This window comes from Ascaphus truei, chromosome 1 (assembly GCF_040206685.1).
Source record: "Ascaphus truei isolate aAscTru1 chromosome 1, aAscTru1.hap1, whole genome shotgun sequence".
NCBI lineage: Eukaryota > Metazoa > Chordata > Amphibia > Anura > Ascaphidae > Ascaphus > Ascaphus truei.
In genome coordinates, this window is record NC_134483.1 from 511,292,580 (window position 1) to 511,316,694 (window position 24,115).

A 24,115-nucleotide genomic window follows, 5' to 3' on the forward strand; every position below is an offset into this window, starting at 1 on the left:
ACTTTAAATTGTAGAAAGGCAGATTTTAATAAACTGAGGTCTAATCTAGTAGTAATACAATGGGATGATGTTTTTGCAGGGAAAAATGTAGAAGATAAATGGGCAGTGTTTAAAACATTTTTAGAAAAACACACTTATCAGTGTATACCCTTGGGTAATAAGTATAAAAGAAATAAGTCAAAACCAATGTGGCTAAATAAACAGGTAGGGGAGGAAATGGACAAGAAGAGGAAGGCGTCTAGATTCTTGAAGTCAGAAGGGACGAAGGCATCGTATCGCAATTATAAGGAATGTTGCAAAAGGGCAATCAAATTAGCCCCAATCTCCCGAACAACCCGAATCCGGTTTGGAAGTAGATGGCTGCAATGCCCTTCACAAAAAAGGATATAACGGACCTTTTTAGCAACCTAGAGCTCCTACTACAGGCTGCGGTGGCCGATCTGAGAGAGGATATATCCTCCCTGGACGAAAGAACGGACACTGTGGAATCCAAGATGGACGCCTCAATCACTAACCAAATCCTATGGACTACGATACTCTGGTCCATATAGTCTGAGCACGCTGGTATATTAACACACACTTATCCAAACCAGTAGTCTAGTTGAGCACGGTTCAAACAGTGGTACACTAACCAAAACCGCATGGACTCTGAACTGCAAGAGGTGAGATCTCAAATCAGTGCATATCGCGACAGACTAGAAGACGTGAAGAACAGAGATCGCCATAACAAACTCAGAATTTAAGAGGTATCCCAGAATCTGAGATGGACATAGAAGCGTTCGTGGGGAGATGGTTTACCTCAGCCCTACCGGATTATACTAGATAGATGCCAGAGAGCCCTTGGAGTGAGGCCCCCGTCCGGGAACCAGCCAAGGGATCTGATAATCCGATTTCACTATTTCAAGCCTAAGGAGGCCTTCAACGCAGTGGTCAAGGAAATAGGAGACCTAATATTTGATAACATCTCCCTGCAAGTCTTTAAGGATTTATCCCCCTCCACCTTAGCAAGAAGACGGAACCTCAGAAATATAAGGGCTAAACTAAGGGACTGTAACATCGGATATAGATGGGCCTTTCCATTCAAGCTAGTAGTAATATGCAAAAACGCACTTACACGCTGAGGGAACCAGAAGATGGTTTTGGAAAAACAGGGCCTAGCAGAGGCATCAGGCCAGAAAAGGCCTCGGTCGGAGATCAACACACCATAGAGCCCAGGCGGACTACAACGCGGCCAAGGAAGAATTTGCAGACGCACGTAACAACGTTTAATACAGAGAGTGTCGTCCCATTCTGTGTTATGGGAGGCGCACAAATCCACCATAAGAGGCAAAATAATTGCAATAGCAGCAAGCAGAAAAAAACGAGAATAGGTTTAATAAACCGAATTCAAACTAAAATGGATTCCCTCACAAAGTCCCGCAAAGAATACAATCGAATCTAACATTGGAAGCCTTAAAAAAGGCGAGAGCTGAGTAAAATATCTTTCTCACATCAAAGCGGACGCCCTCCTGAAGGCCAAACTAAGAAACTGCTAACCAACATATACCATTCAGGCAATTAGACTGCAATCTGGAGATCTAACATCAAACGAAGAAACAATGGTATCTGAATTTCAGAAATTCTACACCAAATTTTATGATTGGGGGTCGTGTGAGACTTTCCCCCCCCCCCCCCATCAGAAGACCAACTCAAAAATTCTTAATGAAGCCGATTTACCCAAATTAACGGCCTCCAAGAGGTCATTACTGAGCCCAAAAATAAAATTGGAAGAGATACACCAAGTCATTAAGGACCTAAAAACATCAAAGGCGACGGACCTTGGAGATGTTAGTAGAATCCTACTATAAGAAAGTCCTCACCCTACACCTACTGAACCTATTTAATTCAATCTTGTCTAACTCATCTTTGCCCCAAACACGCTCCCGGCAACAATATTTGGAATCCATAAAGCCGGTATAGACCCGACAAGTTGTGGAAGCTACCGGCCAATATCTCGGATTATTACGGATATCAAGATATTTTAAAAGATCCTGGGAAACAGATTGGTAGCGGTCCTCCCATTCATAGCCCACATAGACCAAGTGGGCTTTATCCCAGGGAGCCAGGCCGCTGACAATATATGACGGATCATAGGATTGACAGCTCTGGCAAAGAAGAATAAAATACCCTTGATGCTGCTTAGCCTCAATGCTGAACAAGCTTTTGATCGTATTGATTGGGTAGATATGCACGAGACTCCACTAATCCTACAAAGAGATATACCCTTAGATCCCTGGCTTTATCTCTTAAATAAACCCATTCAAAACGTATCACGAGCTGAAAACAAGCTAATTACACACACAGCTACAGCTACAAGATGGGAAATAGCCAGAGTATGGAAAATAAACAACATTAACTCTATCCCGAGTACTAGAAACAAATTGTGGCATATTTGCCAAATGGAAAAACTGACTAATTTCCTTAATGACTAATGTCATAAATTCCACACAGCATGGCAACCCTGGCTCTCTTATGCAGGCACCTCACAAGTAAATAGTAGCTCAATCCCGCTATAAATAAATCCACATGAAAATCTAATGGGTCTCGTCTAAAGACTAATTTACCTCTTTGTCACGAAAGATGTTTCTTGTTCCGACTACCATTGAACGAGTATATTTGACATACTGTATCTTCCCCTGTGATGTAAAAGCCTCCCCCCCCCCCCCCTACCAGGTGCTGTTTTTAAATCAAAATGGCAATAAAAATGTAAAATGGGTGGGATATTTAGATTTTCCATGTATGGGTTTAAAATAGTCTTATCAAACAAAACAACGTGCCTGTTTTATGCTAATGAGATGCATTTACTTACTTACTGTATCTGCCGTGTGGGAGCTGCAGTTCTTGCAGCAAAGGGTTTAGGATGTGTTATCCCATTACTAACTAATAGTATGGTTCCACACAGAGGTTGGTGTACAAAATCATGCAAATTGGACTCAGTAAAAATATATGTACCTGGATTGCAAACGGGTTGAAGGATAACAGAGGGTTGTCATAAATGGAACTTTTTCAGTTTGGGCTAAAGTTGGGAGTGGAGCACCTCAGGCATCGGTACTGGGACCCCTGCTTTTTAACTTGTTTATTAATGACCTTGAGGTTGGGATCGAGAGCAAAGTCTCCATATTTGCTGATGATACTAAATTGTGTAAGGTAGTAGAATTGGAGCAGGATGTAATTTCTCTCCAGAAGGACTTGGAGAGACTGGAAACGTGGGCAGGTAAATGGCAGATGAGGTTTAATACAGATAAATGTGAGGTTATGCATTTGGGCAGCAAGAATAAACAGACGACTTACAAATTAAATGGGGATAAATTGGGGGAATCCTTGATGGAGAAGGATTTAGGAGTGCTTGTAGACAGCAGGCTTAGCAATAGTTCCCAAAGTCATGCAGTAGCTGCAACGGCAAACAAGATCTTATCTTGCAATAAACAGGCAATGGATGGAAAGGAAGTAAACATAATTATGCCCCTTTATAAAGCATTAGTAAGACCACACCTTGAATATGGAGTACAATTTTAGGCATCACTCTTTAGAAAATACATTATGGAACTAGAGAGAGTGCAAAGAAGAGCCACCAAATTAATAAAGGGGATGGACAATCTAACTTATGAGGAGAGGCTAGCTAAATTAGATTTATTTACATTAGAAAGAGGCGTCTAAGAGGGGATATGATAACTATATACAAGTATATTCGGGGACAGTACAGGGAGCTTTCAAAAGAACTATTCATCCCACGAGCAGTACAAAGAACTCGGGGCCATCCCTTAAGGTTGGAGGAAAGGAGATTTCACCAGCAACAAAGGAAAGGGTTCTTTACAGTAAGGGCAGTTACAATGTGGAATTCATTACCCATGGAGACTGTGATGGCAGATACAATAGATATGTTGAAAAAAAGGTTGGACATCTTTTTAGAAAGGGAAGGTATACAGGGATATACCAAATAAGTATACATGGGAAGGATGTTGATCCAGGGAGTAATCCGATTGCCAATTCTTGGAGTCAGGAAGGAATTAATTTTGTTTGCCTTCCTCTGGATCATTATACTTTATGTACAGATATAGGATAAAGTATCTGTCGTCTACATGTAGCATTGGTTGGATGGACGCATGTCTTTTTTTTTTTTTTCAACCTCCATCATCTACTATCTAACTTCTATGTAACTGTCTGGGTTAGAACAAAAACTCTAATAGCCATTGCCAGCCACCTTCCACCATGGGAATATTCCATTCCAAGCAGCTCTGCAGTTTATCCCCCGTTACTCATGTAGTCGCTAATGCAGAACATAAAAATGAAAATAAATAAATAAAGTGAGGCTTTTGCTACGAATATCAGAGCTTACTTTATTAGATAATGCAGTACTTTTTTAGGGAGGAATAACAAAAGAATGGGCCGGTGGCCCAGAATAGCATTACTGCCTTTCGAGTGGGACAAGTGACCTGGCACATCTCATGTTCAGGACAGGGATGTGTTATGCCTGTAAATGCCGCATACAGTGCTGCGTATGTGTTGCATAAAGATAAAACTCCCTTTTATTGTTGTTTGCCAAGGTCTTCAGAACCTCCGGGTGCTGGGGCTGGTATATTTCCTGTACCTCTTCCTGTTTTCTGGACTGGAGTACACCATCAGCTTTCTCACTCATCAGCGGTTCCAGTTCAACAGGTAAGTCGTGTTCTGGCTTAGGAATTGGATATGCGGTGGGTGGGCTGTGCAGAACTGGGAGGTCCCAACATATAAAATGATCAAATCTTTAAAGAGGCAATCCAAGTGTTTTTTTTTTTTTTTTTTTTAATTTAACATTTTTTAACATCTTGAGTTATTTTGTTACATAGGATTAAAGCAGGGGGTATCCACAGCTGAACCCCATTAATTTCAGCTTCGGGGACCCCCTGCCTCCAGAGAACTCCAAAAGGGGTGCCGGTATCTCTCTGCTTTTTAAAGCTCTGTATCACACGGCGTAGCAAAAAAAGGGTAGAAATGGTGGTCACTGCTTCCCCGAATCCTCGGAATCAACCAAGCGCTAAGTTAATAAAAATATTATTTATTCATGAAAAAACGAGAAAGCACATGTGTATATAGAACCGGTTGTGCACGGTGCGTGTGTATATAGAACCGGTTGTGCACGGTGCGTGTGTATATAGAACCGGTTGTGCACGGTGCGTGTGTATATAGAACCGGTTGTGCGCGGTGCGTGTGTATATAGAACCGGTTGTGCACGGTGCGTGTGTATATAGAACCGGTTGTGCACGGTGCGTGTGTATATAGAACCGGTTGTGCACGGTGCGTGTGTATATAGAACCGGTTGTGCACGGTGCATGTGTATATAGAACCGGTTGTGCACGGTGCGTGTGTATATAGAACCGGTTGTGCACGGTGCGTGTGTATATAGAACCGGTTGTGCGCGGTGCATGTGTATATAGAACCGGTTGTGCGCGGTGCGTGTGTATATAGAACCGGTTGTGCACGGTGCGTGTGTATATAGAACCGGTTGTGCACGGTGCGTGTGTATATAGAACTGGTTGTGCGCGGTGCGTGTGTATATAGAACCGGTTGTGCGCGGTGCGTGTGTATATAGAACCGGTTGTGCACGGTGCGTGTGTATATAGAACCGGTTGTGCACGGTGTGTGTGTATATAGAACTGGTTGTGCACGGTGCTTGTGTATATAGAACCGGTTGTGCACGGTGCATGTGTATATAGAACCGGTTGTGCGCGGTGCGTGTGTATATAGAACCGGTTGTGAGCTGTGCGTGTGTATATAGAACCGGTTGTGCGTGGTGCGTGTGTATATAGAACCGGTTGTGCACGGTGCATGTGTATATAGAACCGGTTGTGCGCGGTGCATGTGTATATAGAACCGGTTGTGCACGGTGCATGTGTATATAGAACTCTCATCACTACAACAGAGCAGTGCAATTTTATTTCCCTGCGCCCCCCTGCCGGCTCCTCCCCTCTCTCCGCGCTCCTCCCCCCCCCTCTTACCTTGGCTCCGGCATGACGTCGCGTCTCCAGAAGCTGTCTGAACCAAGGTAAGTGAAGTTTACAGCGGCCTTCGCTGCTTCCCCGTCACTTAATTTTATTGCCTTCAGGAAGCGCGCGGGGCCTCTGTAAACCCTGAGCCCCCCGCAGACAATCTCGGGCGCGCCCCCCAGTTTGCGCACCGCTGCTCTACAACAAGGGTGCGCAAACTTTCCCCCCTGCGCCCCCCCCCCCTACCTTACCATGTCTCAAGCATCAAATGACGCTGTGGGGGTCACGTCGCTATAGCAACGCAACGTCACGTGACCAAATGACTTCGCGTTGCCATGGCGATGCATCGCCGGAGATAAGGTAAGTGAAGTATTTGTCCCCTGTTTGCGCACCCCAAGGTGCTGGGTCCAAGGTGCACCCCAAGGTACAAGGTGCTGTCAGGGACAGTGATGTTTAACGCTTGAATAAATCAATGTCTGCCGAGCAGTTATATTGTTCCAGCTGTAACCTTTTAGGAATGTTCCTGTGAAAGCGCGTTCGCCTGGCGCATGGTTTGTGCAGGCTACGCACAAAAGCTGCTCTGGAGTCAGCTTATTCTTTACATTCGCATTGAGCAGCCTCTTGTCACAGAGGGTTGTGATCTGCAGAAACGGGACCAGCTGATGCAGAACGCACTGTACCAACATTCTCGCCCATTAACTATGTTCTGACGGTGCGTTCTGTTCTGTACAACTACTCCCCCTCTGTTTCATTACAATGGATTTATTAGAACTCCATTCTTTCACTGCCTTTCTGTCCTCAACTCGTTCCATTATTAATATTCAAATTAAGGAGTCATTCCCACTTTTTTTTTTTAAAGGATTCCCTTCACACACAGTTTCCATTTGCACTGATAGGTTACCATTTTTAAATTAGAATTTCATTTGGGGCAAAATATTTCCTCCTCCAAATTTATTTTCTTTTTAAATCTTCCAAATTCTGCAGTTCTGATTTTTGCAGTCTGCAAATAGAGTCCATTAATATCCCAAATGTTAACTTTATTTTGGTTGATTCATTATTTTGCCAAAAAGGGTTACAGAGACAAATCTCACCACAATTACCCCCTCTCCCCCCTCCAGGGCAGGGGTGAGGAGGAATGACATAGAATAGCATTGGTAGCTTAGGTGATACAAATATTATTGTACATCAGAACAATATAAATAACAGCAGCATAGTCCGATGGCAGGCTGCTATTTCACACCCTGTAGCTACCTACAGTAAACGGGGCCCCTTAATCAGTCTTAAAGCTGCAGTTCAGGCTCCCGTTTTTTTTTTTTTAGGTTTTTTTTTAACTTCAATAGTTTCATGTGGGCAATCTCTACTTACCTAAAAAAAACTGCATAGCTGCCGGTCAATTCGTTCTCCGTCTATTGATCGGCAGAGTTTGGCGACATCTTTAAATATGGGGAATGTAAATCGTTGCTATAGGAACAGGCATGCTTGTTAAAATAGAATACAAGAAAATTGGTCTTTCAAAGTTGTTTTTTTTTAAAACAGAAAATGCTGAAAGTATTTTTTCTTACTACAGAACTGATTTATTAAAAAAAAAACACACATGCAGGATATTGCCTGAACTGCAGCTTTAATGTGCTTATATGGTAGGGCTGCCTACAGTATTCTCACCTCTATTGAATAGAGGCCATTCAGATATCATTCTCCTTTTTATATACTTTATGTCCTGGAAATGCATCAACATTTGTGCCAATTACCATCATCTCTCCTTTTTTTTTTTTCAATTAATTTCTTCTTGGTATAAAACCATATTGGAGTCGGCTTAAATTTACCTATCTTATAATCTGTGTCCTAAGTAAGAAAGTTGACCGACAAAGATGCGAGCAATGAGTCAGAGCAAATCCTATATACAGGCACCTCCTCCTTATGTTACTGTTAGAGCAGCAATGTGCGCACGTTTGTGCATTGACTTTTTTTTTCTCTTTTCAACGCATTTAAAGAAAAGAAAAAAGTTTTACTTGATGCTTCGTTCAGGAGATATATAAACATTTTGAAATATTAACTGGGAGGTTAAAATGGAGCTCTCCCTAGAGCCCAGTGCAGTCTAAAAGTTGCTATCAGATTAATTATACTTTTTTTGTGTTAAATCACGTTTTTTTTAAAGAACAGGATACTAATGGGACTGCTTTAAAATGATGTCCCCCACATTAGATCCATCTATATTTGTAATGGTATTTTTCCCTATGTAGTGCCGGCTGTTTACTCCCCACAAATTCCAGAAGGAGCAGGATCACCCAAAATAAAGAAAAACATATATATAGTGTGCACTGTTGTGACAGGTGGATCTATGTGTGGGATCTTGGCTCCTATAGATTTTCTACTTACAGGAAGTAGATATGTGTAGAGCCTATCTCAAACTGTGGCTTATCAGCTACTTTTCATGAAGATCAATGCAGAATATAACTCGGGGTGAAGCAGATAAAGGAGACATAGTGCAAATCAGTTTTGACAAAGGTCTATTAAAAGCATGTACTCACATTCTTTGCAATCACATTGGGCGTGGTAAGTAAGGGAGGGTGCAGGGCCGGTGTCGCTTGGCCAAACGTTTGGCTACTTTCAAGACTCCTGACTTCTCGTCCGAGTGTTTCTAGGAGGAAAACAGCTGGTAACTCTCCTGAGTCTCCCTCGCGGGCTCCCTCGGCGTCTGACGTCACGTCCGGTTTCGACTCGCGTTGCTAGAACGCTTGACTAGTCCATTTGCCATAAAGGACCCAGACCGTAAGCTTTTCAGGAAAGCGGTTCATTGTACCTGCAATTGTTAAACACTATGCACGCTGCCAGCTACCTGTATAATAATATATCATTATCCCTCGGTGTAAGCAAAGTGCACGCGGAGGAGATTTCGACATGTTCAGCAGCGGTTGGGTCACATCTGGATGAAATCAGCCCAAATGGAGAGCAAACAGAACATTGACACTACAATCTGCCCTGAGATGGTTCCCGACTGGGACATCTGCTCACAACCTGCTTTGCTTTTTCTTCGGCAGCATGCAGCAGGGGAAGATGTTTTTCTTCATTGGAATCACGATGGCCTTGATCCAGGGAGGCTACGCTCGCAGAATCAAACCAGGGAATGAAGTCAAAGCTGTGAAACGGGTAACTTTTTTTCTTTTCTTTGATGTGAACTGTTGTGTGTTAGCTTGATCAGCAATAGAAATCACAGTAACCCCACTGCTAGTGGAGGTACCAGTAATGCAATGCATGCTTTATAGCAGCGGAGGGGTTATAGGAGTCAACAAACCACCCAAAACCAATGGACTTGCTGGGGAGACATTTACTGTAACTAGCATTAATTGTGATACAAAGACAGTGCCCCGCACTCCCTGGGGAGCCTGGCTCCAACATCAATTGGTGGTCCCCTTATATGTGGTGGTCCAGTGACATCCAGGACGTTTTGGGGCTCCAGTGGTGGAGGGCCAGGAAGTGTAGCTGGGCGGTCAACTGTATGTCTGCCCGCCTACCAGATATTAATAATGGGGAATCCTGGAAGCCAAACTGAAGGACTGTAGATTGCTCTAGAACAAGCATCTGTGAGAGGACAGAAAGTGGTGACAAGCTCTAGAATCACCTTGAGACCCCTTGAAAAAGTGCTGTTTGGTGCAAAACGCGTGGGAGGACTTTGTCTGTTTTATGTTGGGTTTTTTTTCCGTTGGTATCTTAAGATCTAAATAAAAAATATTCTATTTTTCTAATTGTTGCGAGTTCCTGAGCAATCCTTGGCTTATTGTGCCTCCACGTACTTGCGATTTTTGTCTACTGTAAAAGCAACTACTTTTAAATAAAAAGCAAAGGCAAAAAAGGTTCAGGGTGCTGCTGTGCAGAGAAGACAAGGTACAATAGAAAAATGGTTATATAGTCCCTAATTCCTGGGCATCGAGAGGTAAGACGGACTGAGTCTGTCTCGGGAAACCCTCATTTATCAGTATGTTCGTCTGCATCTGGAGAGTCCCGGGCAGCATCGTCATTAATACACAGCATTTTCATGATGGTCTAATGTGTTCTATGAATATCTTCGGCAGGCAATTATTCTGCTGATCCCAGCGTTCATGCTGATCGGGTGGGCGAACAGCATATCCATGCTGGGAATTGGACTTTTACTCTACTCTTTTGGTAAGTTTATTTATTGCTGTGGATAAATTTAATTTTATGTATTGCAGGGGGATTCTGGAAAATAAATCAATGGCTTCCATTTGAATGCAGGTTACTGATATATATTCCTACTTATTATTGTTATTATTAGAGTTTATTTGTAAAGCACCAACATATTCCGCAGCACGTTATAATGGGGTACAGAGATTTGATAATGACATGAACAAGAGTTACATACAATTACGGACAACTGTGCACTTAAGATGGTTCAGGGTAAAATTTATGACAATGATCATGGAGAAGCTCAGGAACCTCTTAGGCTGTGATTATACCAAAAGTGGCCGGCGGCACACAGCTCAGAAACAAATAGCAACAAGACCATTAAAATGTACATACCTAGCGCAACGCGCGCGCAGACTGGAACTGCAGGGCAGCAGGCAGGAGAACAGACCAGGGAATTTGGTTTCTTCAGGTGACGGCCGCGTCACGTGAGCGGTTCAGCCAATGCGGGTGAGCCGCTCATGGCCACGCCTCCGCCACGCCTCCCTGTCTCCTCTGGCTGTCTCCTACCTGCAGTGCACATGTCACTCGGCCGCGTCGCAACTATGACGTCACCCGATTGCGCGTTCACCCAGCCGGAGCTGGTCTGATCGTAGCCTTAGAAGAAATACAGTCCAATTTTTCGAATATCTGGGGACCACGGATGTCACATACTGAACACCTCTGTAGTCTGGACTGACAGTAGGTTTGCTGACCAAGCAGGAAATCATGGACTCTCATGTCCTATATGTATGGAGGCGGAACCACCAAAAATGTTGTTACGAATTGCCTAATCCCAAGGGATGGTACAGTATAATGATGTTACCGAATGCACCAAATAAATTTGACACTAAGCTCAATGCGCCCATGTAATAATATAGCAGTCTAAGTCAATTAATGGACCCACTCTCTATGAAACTGTAATTTATGTAATGCAAGCGTACCTAACCCCCTTCCCTTCCGTTTCTTTCTGTGCCCCCAACTCCCCTATGCCTCTGAAAATAAAAAACTTTGAGTTGGAAAAAATAAATAAAATAAATAGCATATAACGTGTTAACATGGAGAAGTACATTAAGGAATGTGTGCAAGCCCAATTTCTTACTTGATTCTCTTTGTTAAAGGAATACTTAGATCCCTAATTCCTTTACAGTCCGTCAGTGTTGTGCTCCTGAACACTCTGCTTATATTAGTGACGCCTGAAAGACACTGTATAAAATGCGTGATGCATCGCCCTTCAGTACTGTAATTGACTTTTGCCTCCCTAATTTCTGGGTCCCATTATCAAAGCAATTGTTATGCTGACATGGTGACTGCATTTTGGAAGAGTGCCACTTGTATTCACAGCTTGACGTTGCATCTCACGCCCCGCTATGCTGCAATTTAAAACAGATGCCAAAGCGGCGTTCTGTTCTTTGTACCAGTTTGAGGGGCTTGTATGATATCCTCTTGTTCATTACATGCTAATTATAACCATTTTATATTTGTACAGTGACAATTGTTTACCATAAATCATGCGTTTCATTGTTAAATCAGAAAAGCGACCAAGTACAAGTAAAAGACATGACATTTGGCATCGGTAGTTCCTGTCCAGCCCCGGAGAGCTTCTGGTCTTCTTGCTGGGCTTGTGAGTTTAAGTAGATGGCCAGAGCAATACATGGGGGGGTTCAGTAGGACAGGGGTGCGTAAGCTAGGGGGCTGGGGGCGTGAGCTTTTCTGGTGTGGGGGGTCGGCGGTTAAAGAAGCCCCGCACTTCCCTGTATGCATTTAAAGTAAATGCCGGGGATCGCGCGAGGCCTCTGTAACTTTACTTGCTGTAACTTTCCAGTGACGCGTCGCCTTGGCAACCCGGCGTCGCGGGGTCACGTGACGTCACATGACCCCGTGGCGTCATTTGACGCCGGAGCAGGGTGGGGGTGGAGGGCGAAGCAGGGGCTGAGAGCTGGTAAGGGGGGCGCAGGGAGAAGAGTGTGCGCACCCCTGCAGTAGGACATGCAAATGTATGGTCAAAGCAGAAGAGACGGCAGCAGACGGCAGCAATCGGGGTAACAGGAGTATTAACAGTTAAGAAAATGGTGCAGACAGCACTACCAACAATGATGTCAAAAGATAGATCTTTCCTGAAATCATAGTGTAGGTGGAAAATTGTGCTCCCGGTAAGGACAAATAATTGCACTTAATAGCAACAAAGACCAAGTTATGTCAGAGAAAATACATTCTTATTAGGTAATCTAAATAATTTCCAGAGGCGCATAGTTCATCCAGATAAATCCATAAATATATGAAAAAAGGTCATGGTAAATCTGGAAATTACTGCGTCTGCAGCCGCAACTGGCAGGGACTGTCAGCATACAGAAATGGATGATCTCAAACCTTAAAAGATCAGAGGGAAGAAGCAACATACTGTAATCTGTTTACTAATTATGCCACGCGCTGAAATGCACTTCCAAAATGCCCAAATATTTTTTTTTTTTAAAGACTGGGTGTTACATAGGGACACCCGCACCCATCTACTGAGTTCTGTTTGATATTCCTCCCTGCTTGCTGGCTCCACAGATCTTGTATAACAGAGACACTAGCGCGCAGCGTCTTAGCTAAGCAGTGGAGGATTGAAAATTCCCTCCAAAGGTTTCTGCGGAACGCTCAAAGTCCCAGTTTGAAACTTCAAACCCTACTCGTTCCGCCAGTAATTCGGGTTCCTCGGGATTTCCTGATTAAGTGACTTGGTGTGTTGCCACAAAACGCTTTGCAATTCTTTCTGAGGAGCTTCCAAGGTTGAAGTCTAGCTCCATCCTTTGAAATAGACTCAAAAGTATAAAGACTTTTGCTCCCTAGGGTGGACTCTGACGGACTTTGGAGAGACTCTGCACCACTGGAGCTTGCGGTGATTACCAACATGCGTACATCCTTGTAAGCGTAGAAAACCCTAAAGCTACTTCATAGAATACCGATTGTTTAAGCTTTTTAGGATGAGCTTATTTTTAATGTACTAATTTTACGCGCAATACTTACCTCTGTATATCAGCATACCTTTGCAATACAGGTCGATCTGTTATCCGTCGAACAGATTATCCGGTGCCGTATAATGCATTCCACAGAAAGCATTATCCGACGCTCAGTGTCGCCGATTAACATTGGATCCACAATCCGACGGTGGTTTGCGAGACAGATTCCGGCGGATTACCGAGGACCGCCTGTAACATACTTTAATATGAGTGGTTGTACGCTCTTCTTTTTTTCGTTGTTGCCTCCAATGGCTCCAGGCTATGGCCCGCGTCGGCGCGTGCACCAGTCTCGGACGCGGCCTATGGTCTTTAGTTGCGCTTCAAGAGATTGGGGCGGGGGCACGGCCATGACGTCACGCGGCTGGTTCGCCCTCATTGGCTGAACCGCCGCCGTGATGTAGCCACAGCTCGGCCTCGTCACGTTATCATTGAAGATGGGTTTTATGCCGTTAAGTCAGGCATTAAGTTATGGTTAAACTCTGGTGCGCCGGAGTTAAGACGATGCAAAAATTTGTTGTTTGCTTGACTTTATAAAAACTCAATAACAATTTCAAGTTGGAAAAAAAAAAACGACAAAAAGCTTTGTCTCAGCTGTTTTGGAGGTCAGTGGCTCCTCCCGCCCAGGGTTTAAGCTCGCCCCTCCCCACTTTCCAAGTAATTAGTTTTTTTTTTAATATTTCATGCAGCTGGTTGTGACGGGTCCAATGCAAGGACCATTCTTCCTCTAATTATAGAGGTAAATAAGAATTTTAATCAGTTGGTGTTAGGACCTGTGAATTTGGTCATGCCTTGATGTGGCTCGCAGGTTTAAAATGCTTTGGCCTAAGGGTTAAACTAAATGACCCTTTTTCAAGAGATATATATAGGTATTTCACTGTGTATTTTTGTCACATTGGATGTAGCTCTGTGCTTCTTTGTTCTTTGGGCAAAGGCATCGCGCTTTGTGCAGGCGCGCACACACGTCGACTGGGGCCTGTACTTTGTGTGCGGCGTGTGCGAAGGCGTGCGCGCTGCCACTGGGGACTCCGCTTATAGCTCTGCTCCCATGCACAAAAGTTAAACACGGAATAGTCTGAAAAAATCTGTAACACAAATAAGTGTACAGGTGCGCCGACGAGTATTGGCATGTATATAGCATGGCTGGCTTTAAACTTATCCATCAGTGGAGAGGTTCACAGACTATCACATGTTATGTCCTTTCTCATTTCAGCTGCAGCTATTGTTGTGCCTTGTTTGTCCTCGCTGGTGTCCACCTACGGTATGTAAAATGGATTGCTATAGGATTTCTGGTTTTTGCTCATTTAAAAAAAAAAAAGACTTTACCTGCAAAACAGCGCGACAGAAGCATTTTTTCCCTGCCAGTTATATAAACACAATGCCAAGTGCTCATATTTTTGTAAATCATTTGTGTTCAATTGATGTCCTAAATCAGGGGTGTGCAAACTTTTCTGTTCGCGCCCCCCTATCTGCAACCCCCTCCCCTCCCTACCTGCTTTCTGGCTTTGGCGGCGTCCTATGACTTCACAACGTCATGTGACGTCGCGTTGCCATATGACGCCTCGTTGTCATGGCTCTGCATCGCCTGAGAGCAGGTAAGAGAAGTTACGGAGGCCTCACGCCACCCCACCCCCCCCCGGCCTCCCCTAGATAATCTCGCGCCCCCCCAGTTTGCGCACCGCTGTCCTAAAGAAAGGAAAATCTCCCATGAAATAGTCCTCCACATCTTTACATCTCTTCGTTTCGAAGGGATCTAAAGGAAGCAACTAAAAAAAATCAAGCAAAAAATACATTGATTACAAAAATCCTGTGTTTGAGTGCAAATCATTTTGAAGTGCCACCCCATACGAAAGTCAAGAACATTATATATAAATAATACAAAGTATATCCAAAAGGTTAATCAACACAAAATATATATAAAAAAGTGATTTAGAACTTATTCACAGCCAACTTTTCTGATTGGTAAATTCTAAATAGTGTGTGTGTGTTGTGTATGTGTGTATGTGTGTATTGTGTTAAACACTCCCTAATCCAGTCTGCATTTCAAACATGCTGCTCTGCTTCTATTGTCTGTTTTGATCCTTTTGCTCAATGACTTTATCTCCTTTTAGCTTCAGCGCTACTGAGAGCTGATATTATGTCAGATGGACGCACACCCCAGTTTTAGTATGCTTGTCTTTTGCAGTACAGCACTTCTTAACTATCTCCGTACCACACGGGTCTGTATGATTTCTGGTGATGTTTCACAGCACTGCTGTCCTAGTCCTGGGTGTAAAAAATAACATATATCTGACCTGAGTTATTTTTACAATTCTAAGTACATGGAGGCCCACTACCGGAGACATTTCCAGCTGCTCAGCAGTGGAATTGAAATAAACATGCTCTTCCTGGATATATACTGCCACTTCTATGCATTTCATATATAGGCTAATGTATGTGTGTGTGTATATAGGCTAATGTTGAATATTTATAGGATTGGCCAGTCAGAAAGGAACCGTCATGGGAATCCTTCGCAGCCTGGGAGCCCTCGCGAGAGCTGTGGGACCTGTCTTATCAGCAACATGTGAGTGCCCTCTCTCTATAATTATCAGCAACATGTGAGTGCCCTCTCTCTATAATTATCAGCAACATGTGAGTGCCCTCTCTCTATAATTATCAGCAACATGTGAGTGCCCTCTCTCTATAATTATCAGCAACATGTGAGTGCCCTCTCTATAATTATCAGCAACATGTGAGTGCCCTCTCTCTATAATTATCAGCAACATGTGAGTGCCCTCTCTCAATAATTATCAGCAACATACGAGTGCCCTCTCCCTATAATTATCAGCAACATACGAGTGCCCTCTCTCTATAATTATCAGCAACATGCAAGTGCCCTCTCTCTATAATTATCAGCAACATATGAGTGCCCTCTCTCTAATTATCAGCAACATGCGAGTGCCCTCTCTCTATAATGATCAGCAACATGTGAGCGCCCTCTCTCTATAATTATCAGCAACATGTGAGTGCCCTCTCTCTATAATTATCAGCAACATGTGAGTGCCCTCTCTCTATAATGATCAGCAACATGTGAGTGCCCTCTCTCTATAATTATCAGCAACATGTGAGTGCCCTCTCTCTATAATTATCAGCAACATGTGAGTGCCCTCTCTCTATAATTATCAGCAACATGTGAGTGCCCTCTCTCTATAATTATCAGCAACATACGAGTGCCCTCTCCCTATAATTATCAGCAACATACGAGTGCCCTCTCTCTATAATTATCAGCAACATGCAAGTGCCCTCTCTCTATAATTATCAGCAACATGTGAGTGCCCTCTCTCTATAATTATCAGCAACATGCGAGTGCCCTCTCTATAATTATCAGCAACATGTGAGTGCCCTCTCTCTATAATGATCAGCAACATGTGAGTGCCCTCTCTCTATAATTATCAGCAACATGTGAGTTCCCTCTCTCTATAATTATTAGCAACATGTGAGTGCCCTCTCTCTATAATGATCAGCAACATGTGAGTGCCCTCTCTCTATAATTATCAGCAACATGTGAGTGCCCTCTCTCTATAATTATCATCTTAAAGCCACATGTGGGAGATTTCCATTGTGTTAAAGTATGTGGGCCATAGCCATGTTAAATTCTTGTACCGACATAGGAAAACTGGCACAAATGCATTTAATTCCAGCCCGCAGAACCTGGGTTGTCACGCATTTAGAGGGAAGGAGGGGGTTATGTATAATACGGATGGGTGTGTATGTACTGTATAATACATAGGGGTATGCATGTATAATATGGAGGGGTGTGTATGTATAATACGGGGGGTGTATATATAATACGGACGGGTGTGTATGTACTGTATAATACATGGGGGGGTGTATGTGTTATACTGAGGGGTGTGTATGTATAATACGGAGGGTTGTGTATGTATAATACTGAGGGGTGTGTATGTATAATACTGTACACCAGAAACTCAGTCACTTTGCAGGACATTAGACAAAGCAAAGAACTGTAGGCAACTGCATAGTAACTAAAATACTAAATAATACAGTCCCATATATCGCACAAAGGTTCCTTAAGCCATCTGTTCTGAGTCTTCTGAACCGCAGAGCGTGTTTATAATAAGATTCTGGACATGCAGATGATTACAGCCACTTGTAGAGAGATGTAGAGATAAGTTGCAGCTGGGTAAAGGCAGTATACAAATAAAGCCTTGCAAGCCCCATGTGGTAAACCTTACATCATACAGGATACACACACACACTAATATCCAATGCCTCTCTAAAGACGAGATTACTCTCGTATGTTCTTTAAAAACGGTGTGATCAGAGAGACTGGAATCATCCTGAGAAACGAAGGCTGGTGTATATGTGTATGCTACTCTGAAACCCTCTTAAGGCCTGGGACATAGTAGTGTGAGCAAGGCTGAGCCGTGCTGAGCCGCGCTCACACTCGGCACTGAGCCCCTGCAGTCGCAATGAGAGCGGCTTTAGCAGGGGCTTGCGGAAGCGTGTGTCTCACCAAGTTTTCAGATTTGGCGCTCGAAGGAGCGCAGGGCCGGTCATGGGAGCGGTTCGCCCAATGAGGGCGAACCAGCTCCGTGACGTCACTGGCCCGCCCCCGACACGCCCACGGACGGCGCGCTGTGTAAGGCCAGGGAAAGCACCGCTTTCCCTGAGCCTCAGCGCGCCTCCGCACGGACAAAATGTCTATGTCCCAGGCCTTAGCCTCGTCCAGGGTAGAAGCGAGTGCGCTGGAGCTCAAGTACAAAAATATTTGTCTCACCAAGCATCGTGCCTCTGCACGCGTACATGCTTGCTCAGCATGGACCCAACAATTTACTTTAATTGTTTTACGAGCGCGCAAGCAAACTCTCAGCCTGGGTGCGGCATTAGAATGTGTGTGTATATGTGTGTGTGTGTGTGTGTGTGTGTGTGTGTGTGTGTGTATACATACACATACACATACACACACATATACATACACACACACATGCTATTATTATTATTATATATTAGTTGGTATGGTCGGGTGCTACAACCGGTATGGATAGTTAATGTTAAACTCAACTCTTTTAGAGACATCAAGCCCCGACGGGTGATTATTTCTCTATGATTAGGTAGCCATCATCTGATAGTGATTATTTAGTTTTATCACGTATTTGTAACATTAGTTAGCAGTCTGTGCACTATATGTCCCACCTTATTGTATTATTATTCCACCTGAAAGATGTGATGTTGGAATGTATAGCAGTCTGTGCACTATATGTCCCACCTTATTGTATTATTATTCCACCTGAAAGATGTGATGTTGGAATGTAGAGCTCGCCGTTGCTGGCACAGGGTCCGGTGCTGGCACAGGGTCCGGTGCTGGCACAGGGTCCGGTGCTGGCACAGGGTCCGGTGCTGGCACAGGGTCCGGTGCTGGCACAGGGTCCGGTGCTGGCTCTGCCGTACCGGTTTCTTTTTCTTGAGTTTAACACCCCTAAGAAAGCCGGCTCCACAGGTTGGGAAACACTGTACTACGGGGGTTCTCACTCCAGCCCTCCCCCCACCCCCCAAACAGGTCAGGTTTTCAGGATATCAATTCTTCAGCCCAGGTGATTCAACCAGTCACTGCTTCAGCACAGGTGTCTTCGACTTAGCCACTGATTGAGCTACCTTTGCTGAAGCAAGGATATCCTTAAAACATGACCTGTTGGGGGGGGGGGGGGCGGTCTTGAGGACTGGAGTTGAGCATCTCTGCTGTACTAAGGTTTTGTTGTTAAATTTTTATTATGATTATTATAACCAGGGCTCGACAAATTGCACAAAATGCTCCTCGCCAGACAAAAAAGGCACTGATCCTCCGCAACATTTTTTAATCACACTGTACAACTGAGCGTGCACTCCCTCTCACCCCCCACCTTCTCACCCCTTTCCCTCTCCCACCTTCTCTCACTCCTCTCACCCCTCTCCCTCTCAACCCCACCGTCTCACCCCCTTCCCTCTCCCACCTTCTCTCACCCCTCTCCCACCTTCTCTCACCCCTCTCCCTCTCTCACCCCTCTCCCTCTCTCACCCCCTTCCCTCTCTCACCCCCTTCCCTCTCTCACCCCCTTCCCTCTCTCACCCCCTTCCCTCTCTCACCCCCTTCCCTCTCTCACCCCCATCCTTCTCTCACCCCTTCCTTCTCTCACCCCCTTCCCTATCTCACCCCCTTACCTCTCTCACCCCCTTCCCTCTCTCTTTCTTTCACCCCTCTCCCTCTCCCACCTCTCCCCACCTTCTCTCACCCCCCTCCCTGTTTTCTTTTCTCACCTCTCTCCCTTTTTCTTTTCTCGCCCCTATCCCTCTTTCCTTTTTCTCACCCCCTCCCTCTTTCCTTTTTCTCACCCCTCTCCCTCTTTCCTTTTTCTCACCCCCTCCCTCTTTCCTTTTTCTCGCCCCTCTCCCTCTTTCCTTTTTCTCGCCCCTCTCCCTCTTTCCTTTTTCTCGCCCCTCTCCCTCTTTCCTTTTTCTCGCCCCTCTCTCTCTCTCTCGCCGCCCGCTCTCTCACACCCCTCTCCTTTTGTTCTCAACCCCCACCTGTCACCTACCTTGCTTTGGTGGAGCTGGGCAGCAGAGGGGGGTGGCGGAAGAAGAGGACGACTACGGGAGCAGAGCAACAGCAGAGGAGGTGAACTGCGCGGCGGAAGAGGACCGAGGAGGACCACGGGAGCAGAGGAGGAAGACGGCACGCGGCAGGAGAATTGAATGGTGAACCATGTGAGCATAGCAGGAGCAGCACAGGAGGCCTCCGGGGAAGAGCACGCCTCTGAGGTCCGACCCAGAAGGCTTCAAGCCTTCATTCACTGTTCACCGCCACTGCTGCTTCGCTCCCGTAGTCATCCTCTTTTGCCGCCGCCCGCTTCCAAACTCGCCAGCTGATCATTTCAACTCGCCCTAGGCGAGCGGGTTTGTCAAGCCCTGATTTATAAGGATAACAGGAGACTGACTACCAAGGGTGCGACCAGCTGTGTGTTCCTTTTTAGCATTGCAAACTTCCCAGTGTCCTCTGTGAGCCATACGATGTGTATTTAACACTTGAATCATGCTCTTCTTTGCAGTATACTGGGTGGCCGGAGCTGAAGTCTGCTTTAGCGTGTGTGCTGTTTCATTCCTGATCCCACTGCTGCTTCTAGGGAGAGTGAAAGAGCATTCCAAAGAGGATTAAGGGAGAACACGGAGGTGTGGTGGCCGCTGTTACAGGGTATAACGAGCCTCAGACACGGAGGTGTGGTGGCCGCTGTTACAGGGTATAACGAGCCTCAGACACGGAGGTGTGGTGGCCGCTGTTACAGGGTATAACGAGCCCCAGACACATTCCTAATAATGCTGCACTGTCAACCATGTAAAGCCAATGGGCACAATGTAATGTACTGTAAAACCAATGTGTCTGTTAAGTGTCCATTATAGGAGCACATTTTGACTACCTTGTCAGGGGGTTGGAAGTTCCTTGTTGCTTTGCGTTAAACTGAAGCCAGATGTTATATTAAAGACAGAATTTAATTCGGAGTGGCAAAAGTAATAAGATCTAAGCAGGGCCGAAGAGTGGGTTCGGGCCCCGGTGAAAAACGACTTTTTTATGAGCTGTGACGTCCGCCCTCCTTCTCTTTCTGAACCGCAACGTCGCGCAATTTAATGCTGCAACGCCACGTTGCCATGGCAACGAGACACACCGTATGACGACGCCGCGGTTCAGAAGGAGGAGGAGAGCGGCAACAAAGGTTGATAAATAATGATACCACCGAGAGACAACAACATATGCAACATAGCCGGGCCCTGCGCCTCCTACCGGACCGCCGGGCCCTGGTAATTTGTACCGTCGGCCTTGGACCTAAGACTGAAACAAGAACTCTCAAGTGTGTTTTTCACCTATCACTTATTCTCACTTGGTGTGACACAGGTGGACTTTTGACTCTCTGCCCTCTCCAATGTCCTCCTAATACTTCACGTCTGATAGGTTGTAAGTACAGTAACCAGCATGTACAGCAGCTCTGTTTGTGCTAACTGTGTATGGTACATTTTAGAAATGTTCCCGCTCTTACCATTTGTGTATTTGGTATAAAATATCATGCAATTTGTAATATCTTCCACTGACTTTGACATCAACTCCACAGATTGTGAGGTTGTTGTTGTGCTTGCAGGTTATCTCGTATTTTTATTTTTTTTAAAGCACTGACAATGGCGGCCTTTTTCTCAGGTATGACTGAACGTGCCTTTCTAAGCTGACATCCAGAAGTATTGTATATTGTTTACTTTTTGTGATCAGTCCATATCACGACTATAAAGAAAGCATGTTTTTGTTTTTTGTAACCCTTTTGATTTTCAATTTGTAGCAGGACAAAGTTTTTTTGTTTTTTTTTCTTGCTTTAGAAAATGCTGCTTCTTTAGATACAAATACTGTCCAATACTTTGTTTCTTTAAGACGTATGGCTATAAACCTATCCATGTGTGTAAGCACATTGCAGCGACATTCCTGAAAAGGCTATTTTTTTTGTAGCTAAATGTATATTTTGTTGCATTGCTCCAAATTGTACTTTCATTTAATGGAATATGGAATCGCATGTATGGTTTCCATGCTGGTTCTATGTTGAAAAGCTATGTGAAAGAGCAAGGCATTCTGGGTGCAGCTCAGCAAATGAACACAATACTTGGGCTTTATATGTAAAGAAAAAGAAAAGGGTGAATGTAGTATTCTTGCTTTTAAAGAGGCAATCCAAGCAACTGGAAAAAAATTGTTTTAATATATGCAGCCTTTGATTACTTTTTATTGAAAAGTAATTACCTAAGTTGCCGATCGATCAGCAAAATCCTGTTTCCCAGGGTTCACTAAACGGCTGCCTTTCAGTTTTAATCAATCCTTCAGTCGGTGTAACTCAGCAGCTACAATGTATCTTTATATTACTAAGGTAATATTATATATTGTTACAGCTTACAGCTCAAACTGCTGGGAACATAGACAACAAATTCTCACAATTAGGAAAGCGTTACAAACATCTTGCATGGCTGGGGATGTGGGCTAAAGCCTGCTCTAGAAATCAAAGGATACTCCGTATATTAAAACTCATTACAAGTGGCATTAAGAGTTTAATTTTAAAATTAAAAAGGTAGTAAGTATCTCATACAACAGAACTGTGTTTTTTTTTTTTGTTTTTTTTAAATCAGCTCTGTAGGATATTTCTTGGATTGCTCCTTTAATTAACAAGATGTGCACTTTCATATCCTACATTGGGAAACCCAGATGAAGCTCACTAGCGCTCTGTATGTGAGTTGATACTTGGTGGTAACATACAATAAATCCATAATGTTTTGGATACACTGTGCTGTTCCATTTAGCAATATATGCTGATGTAGTGTAAAAGAAACTCTACTATTCTGTACCCATTGTAATGTTTGCCATTATTCTAAATAGCTTTAATTATTTTATCAGTCATTTACATGATTCTTAGGACTAAATTGGAATATTGAATAGTTTATTACGAGGTCAGACACCCTAATTAGGTTTTTTTATTGCAGTGTAAAAAGTATATTCTACAATACCTAACCTGAATTATGGTGAATTAAGATGTTGTTTTCTAATATAGCGGTCGTTAAGACTTCATATAGTTAATAGACACAAACTTACGTTTACACAATGCATGTCGTCATTGCACTGATATGCTTTACACCAGCGATGGCCAACTCCAGTTCCCAAGGGCTACCAACAGATCAGGGCTTCAGCACAGGTGGCTCAGTCGAAGACTGATTGTGCTGCAGCAGGGATATCCTGAAAACCTTACCTGTTGCTATCTTTTTGGACTACAATTGGCAATCCCTGGTTTGCACTGTGCAAAGGGAACATCTAGAACATATGTGAAAACACTCCAGATTTCTAGTAGCCCCTCTGATTATTTATCACCTTTTGGAGAACAGATATAAAAATAACAAAAAAACAGTTTATTGTTGTGCTGCATTGTTTCATTCTAAAATATATATTTGCACCATCAAGTAAAATGTGTTACATACAAAGAACGACAACTTGAAACAGGACGTGCCACCCAATACTTAAGCCAGCAACCTACGGTCACACTCATTTCTGGGAACCCCTATATTTCAAATAAAAATTGGACAGCAGTCAGTTTTAATGCTGCAGTTCAGTCAATATCCTGCATGTGTGTTTTTTTTTAATAAATCAGTTCTGTAGTAAGAAAAAATACTTTTAGCATTTTCTGTTTTAAAAAAAACAACTTTGAAAGACCAATTTTCTTGTATTCTATTTTAACAGCCATTTGCTAAGGCACTGCCCCTTCATGTCCTGTCACAAGCCCTGGCACACCCCTTTGTCAGCCCTGCCCTCCCTCTAGCACATGTCAGTGCAGGAGTGCTCATGAATATTCATGAGCTTCCACTGAGAGACAGAAGCTGAAGAAAAACAGATCCCTTCACTAATTATGTCACCAAATTTCACCGATCAATACATGGAGAACGAATTGACCTGCAGCTATACAGTTCTTTAGGTAATTAGAGATTGCACACATGAAACTATTGAAGTAAAAAAATAAATTAAAAAAACAAAAGACTGAACTGCAGCTTTAAAGCACTCCCAAACATTTTAGACAGAGTAAATGAAAGAACATCTAAATAGATCCCGTATTTTTACATTTAACGGCTAAAATAACTTATCAGTAAAGTCCTTGTAGGAAAGATCAGCCACTTGAGCAGCTCGGCCCCAAATAGCCTAAAGGAAAAAAAACTTCTCTCTGTGGAGTGCTGGAGAACAGAGCTGGCACATACAGAAAATGCAAATACGTTATTAAAAGACTAATAGACTCAATCACGAGTTGCACCTTCAAAGCCTGCAAACCACACTCCAGTCTTTGCTCCGAAACCATCTAGATATATATTTTGTATTTTTCCCATTGATGCATGTAGGTGGGAATA

The 24,115-nt window shown here is 43.8% G+C and overlaps 1 protein-coding gene across 4 annotated transcripts in view; it reads left to right on the forward strand.

Moving 5' to 3' along the window:
- The window catches only part of SLC75A1 (solute carrier family 75 member 1), a 59,232-nt gene extending 35,481 nt beyond the window's left edge, over positions 1-23,751 (forward strand). For 3 of the 4 annotated variants that reach the window (XM_075570486.1, XM_075570475.1, XM_075570467.1), the window contains exons 8-13: positions 4,584-4,695; positions 9,041-9,149; positions 10,073-10,163; positions 14,394-14,441; positions 15,654-15,743; positions 20,260-23,751. In XM_075570486.1, the coding sequence (XP_075426601.1) occupies positions 4,584-4,695; positions 9,041-9,149; positions 10,073-10,163; positions 14,394-14,441; positions 15,654-15,743; positions 20,260-20,366 (557 nt within the window). In that variant the 3' untranslated portion in view covers positions 20,367-23,751. The remainder of the gene's footprint in view (positions 1-4,583; positions 4,696-9,040; positions 9,150-10,072; positions 10,164-14,393; positions 14,442-15,653; positions 15,744-20,259) is intronic. The other variant, XM_075570497.1, reaches the window with a different exon arrangement.
- Positions 23,752-24,115: the final 364 nt, after the last annotated feature.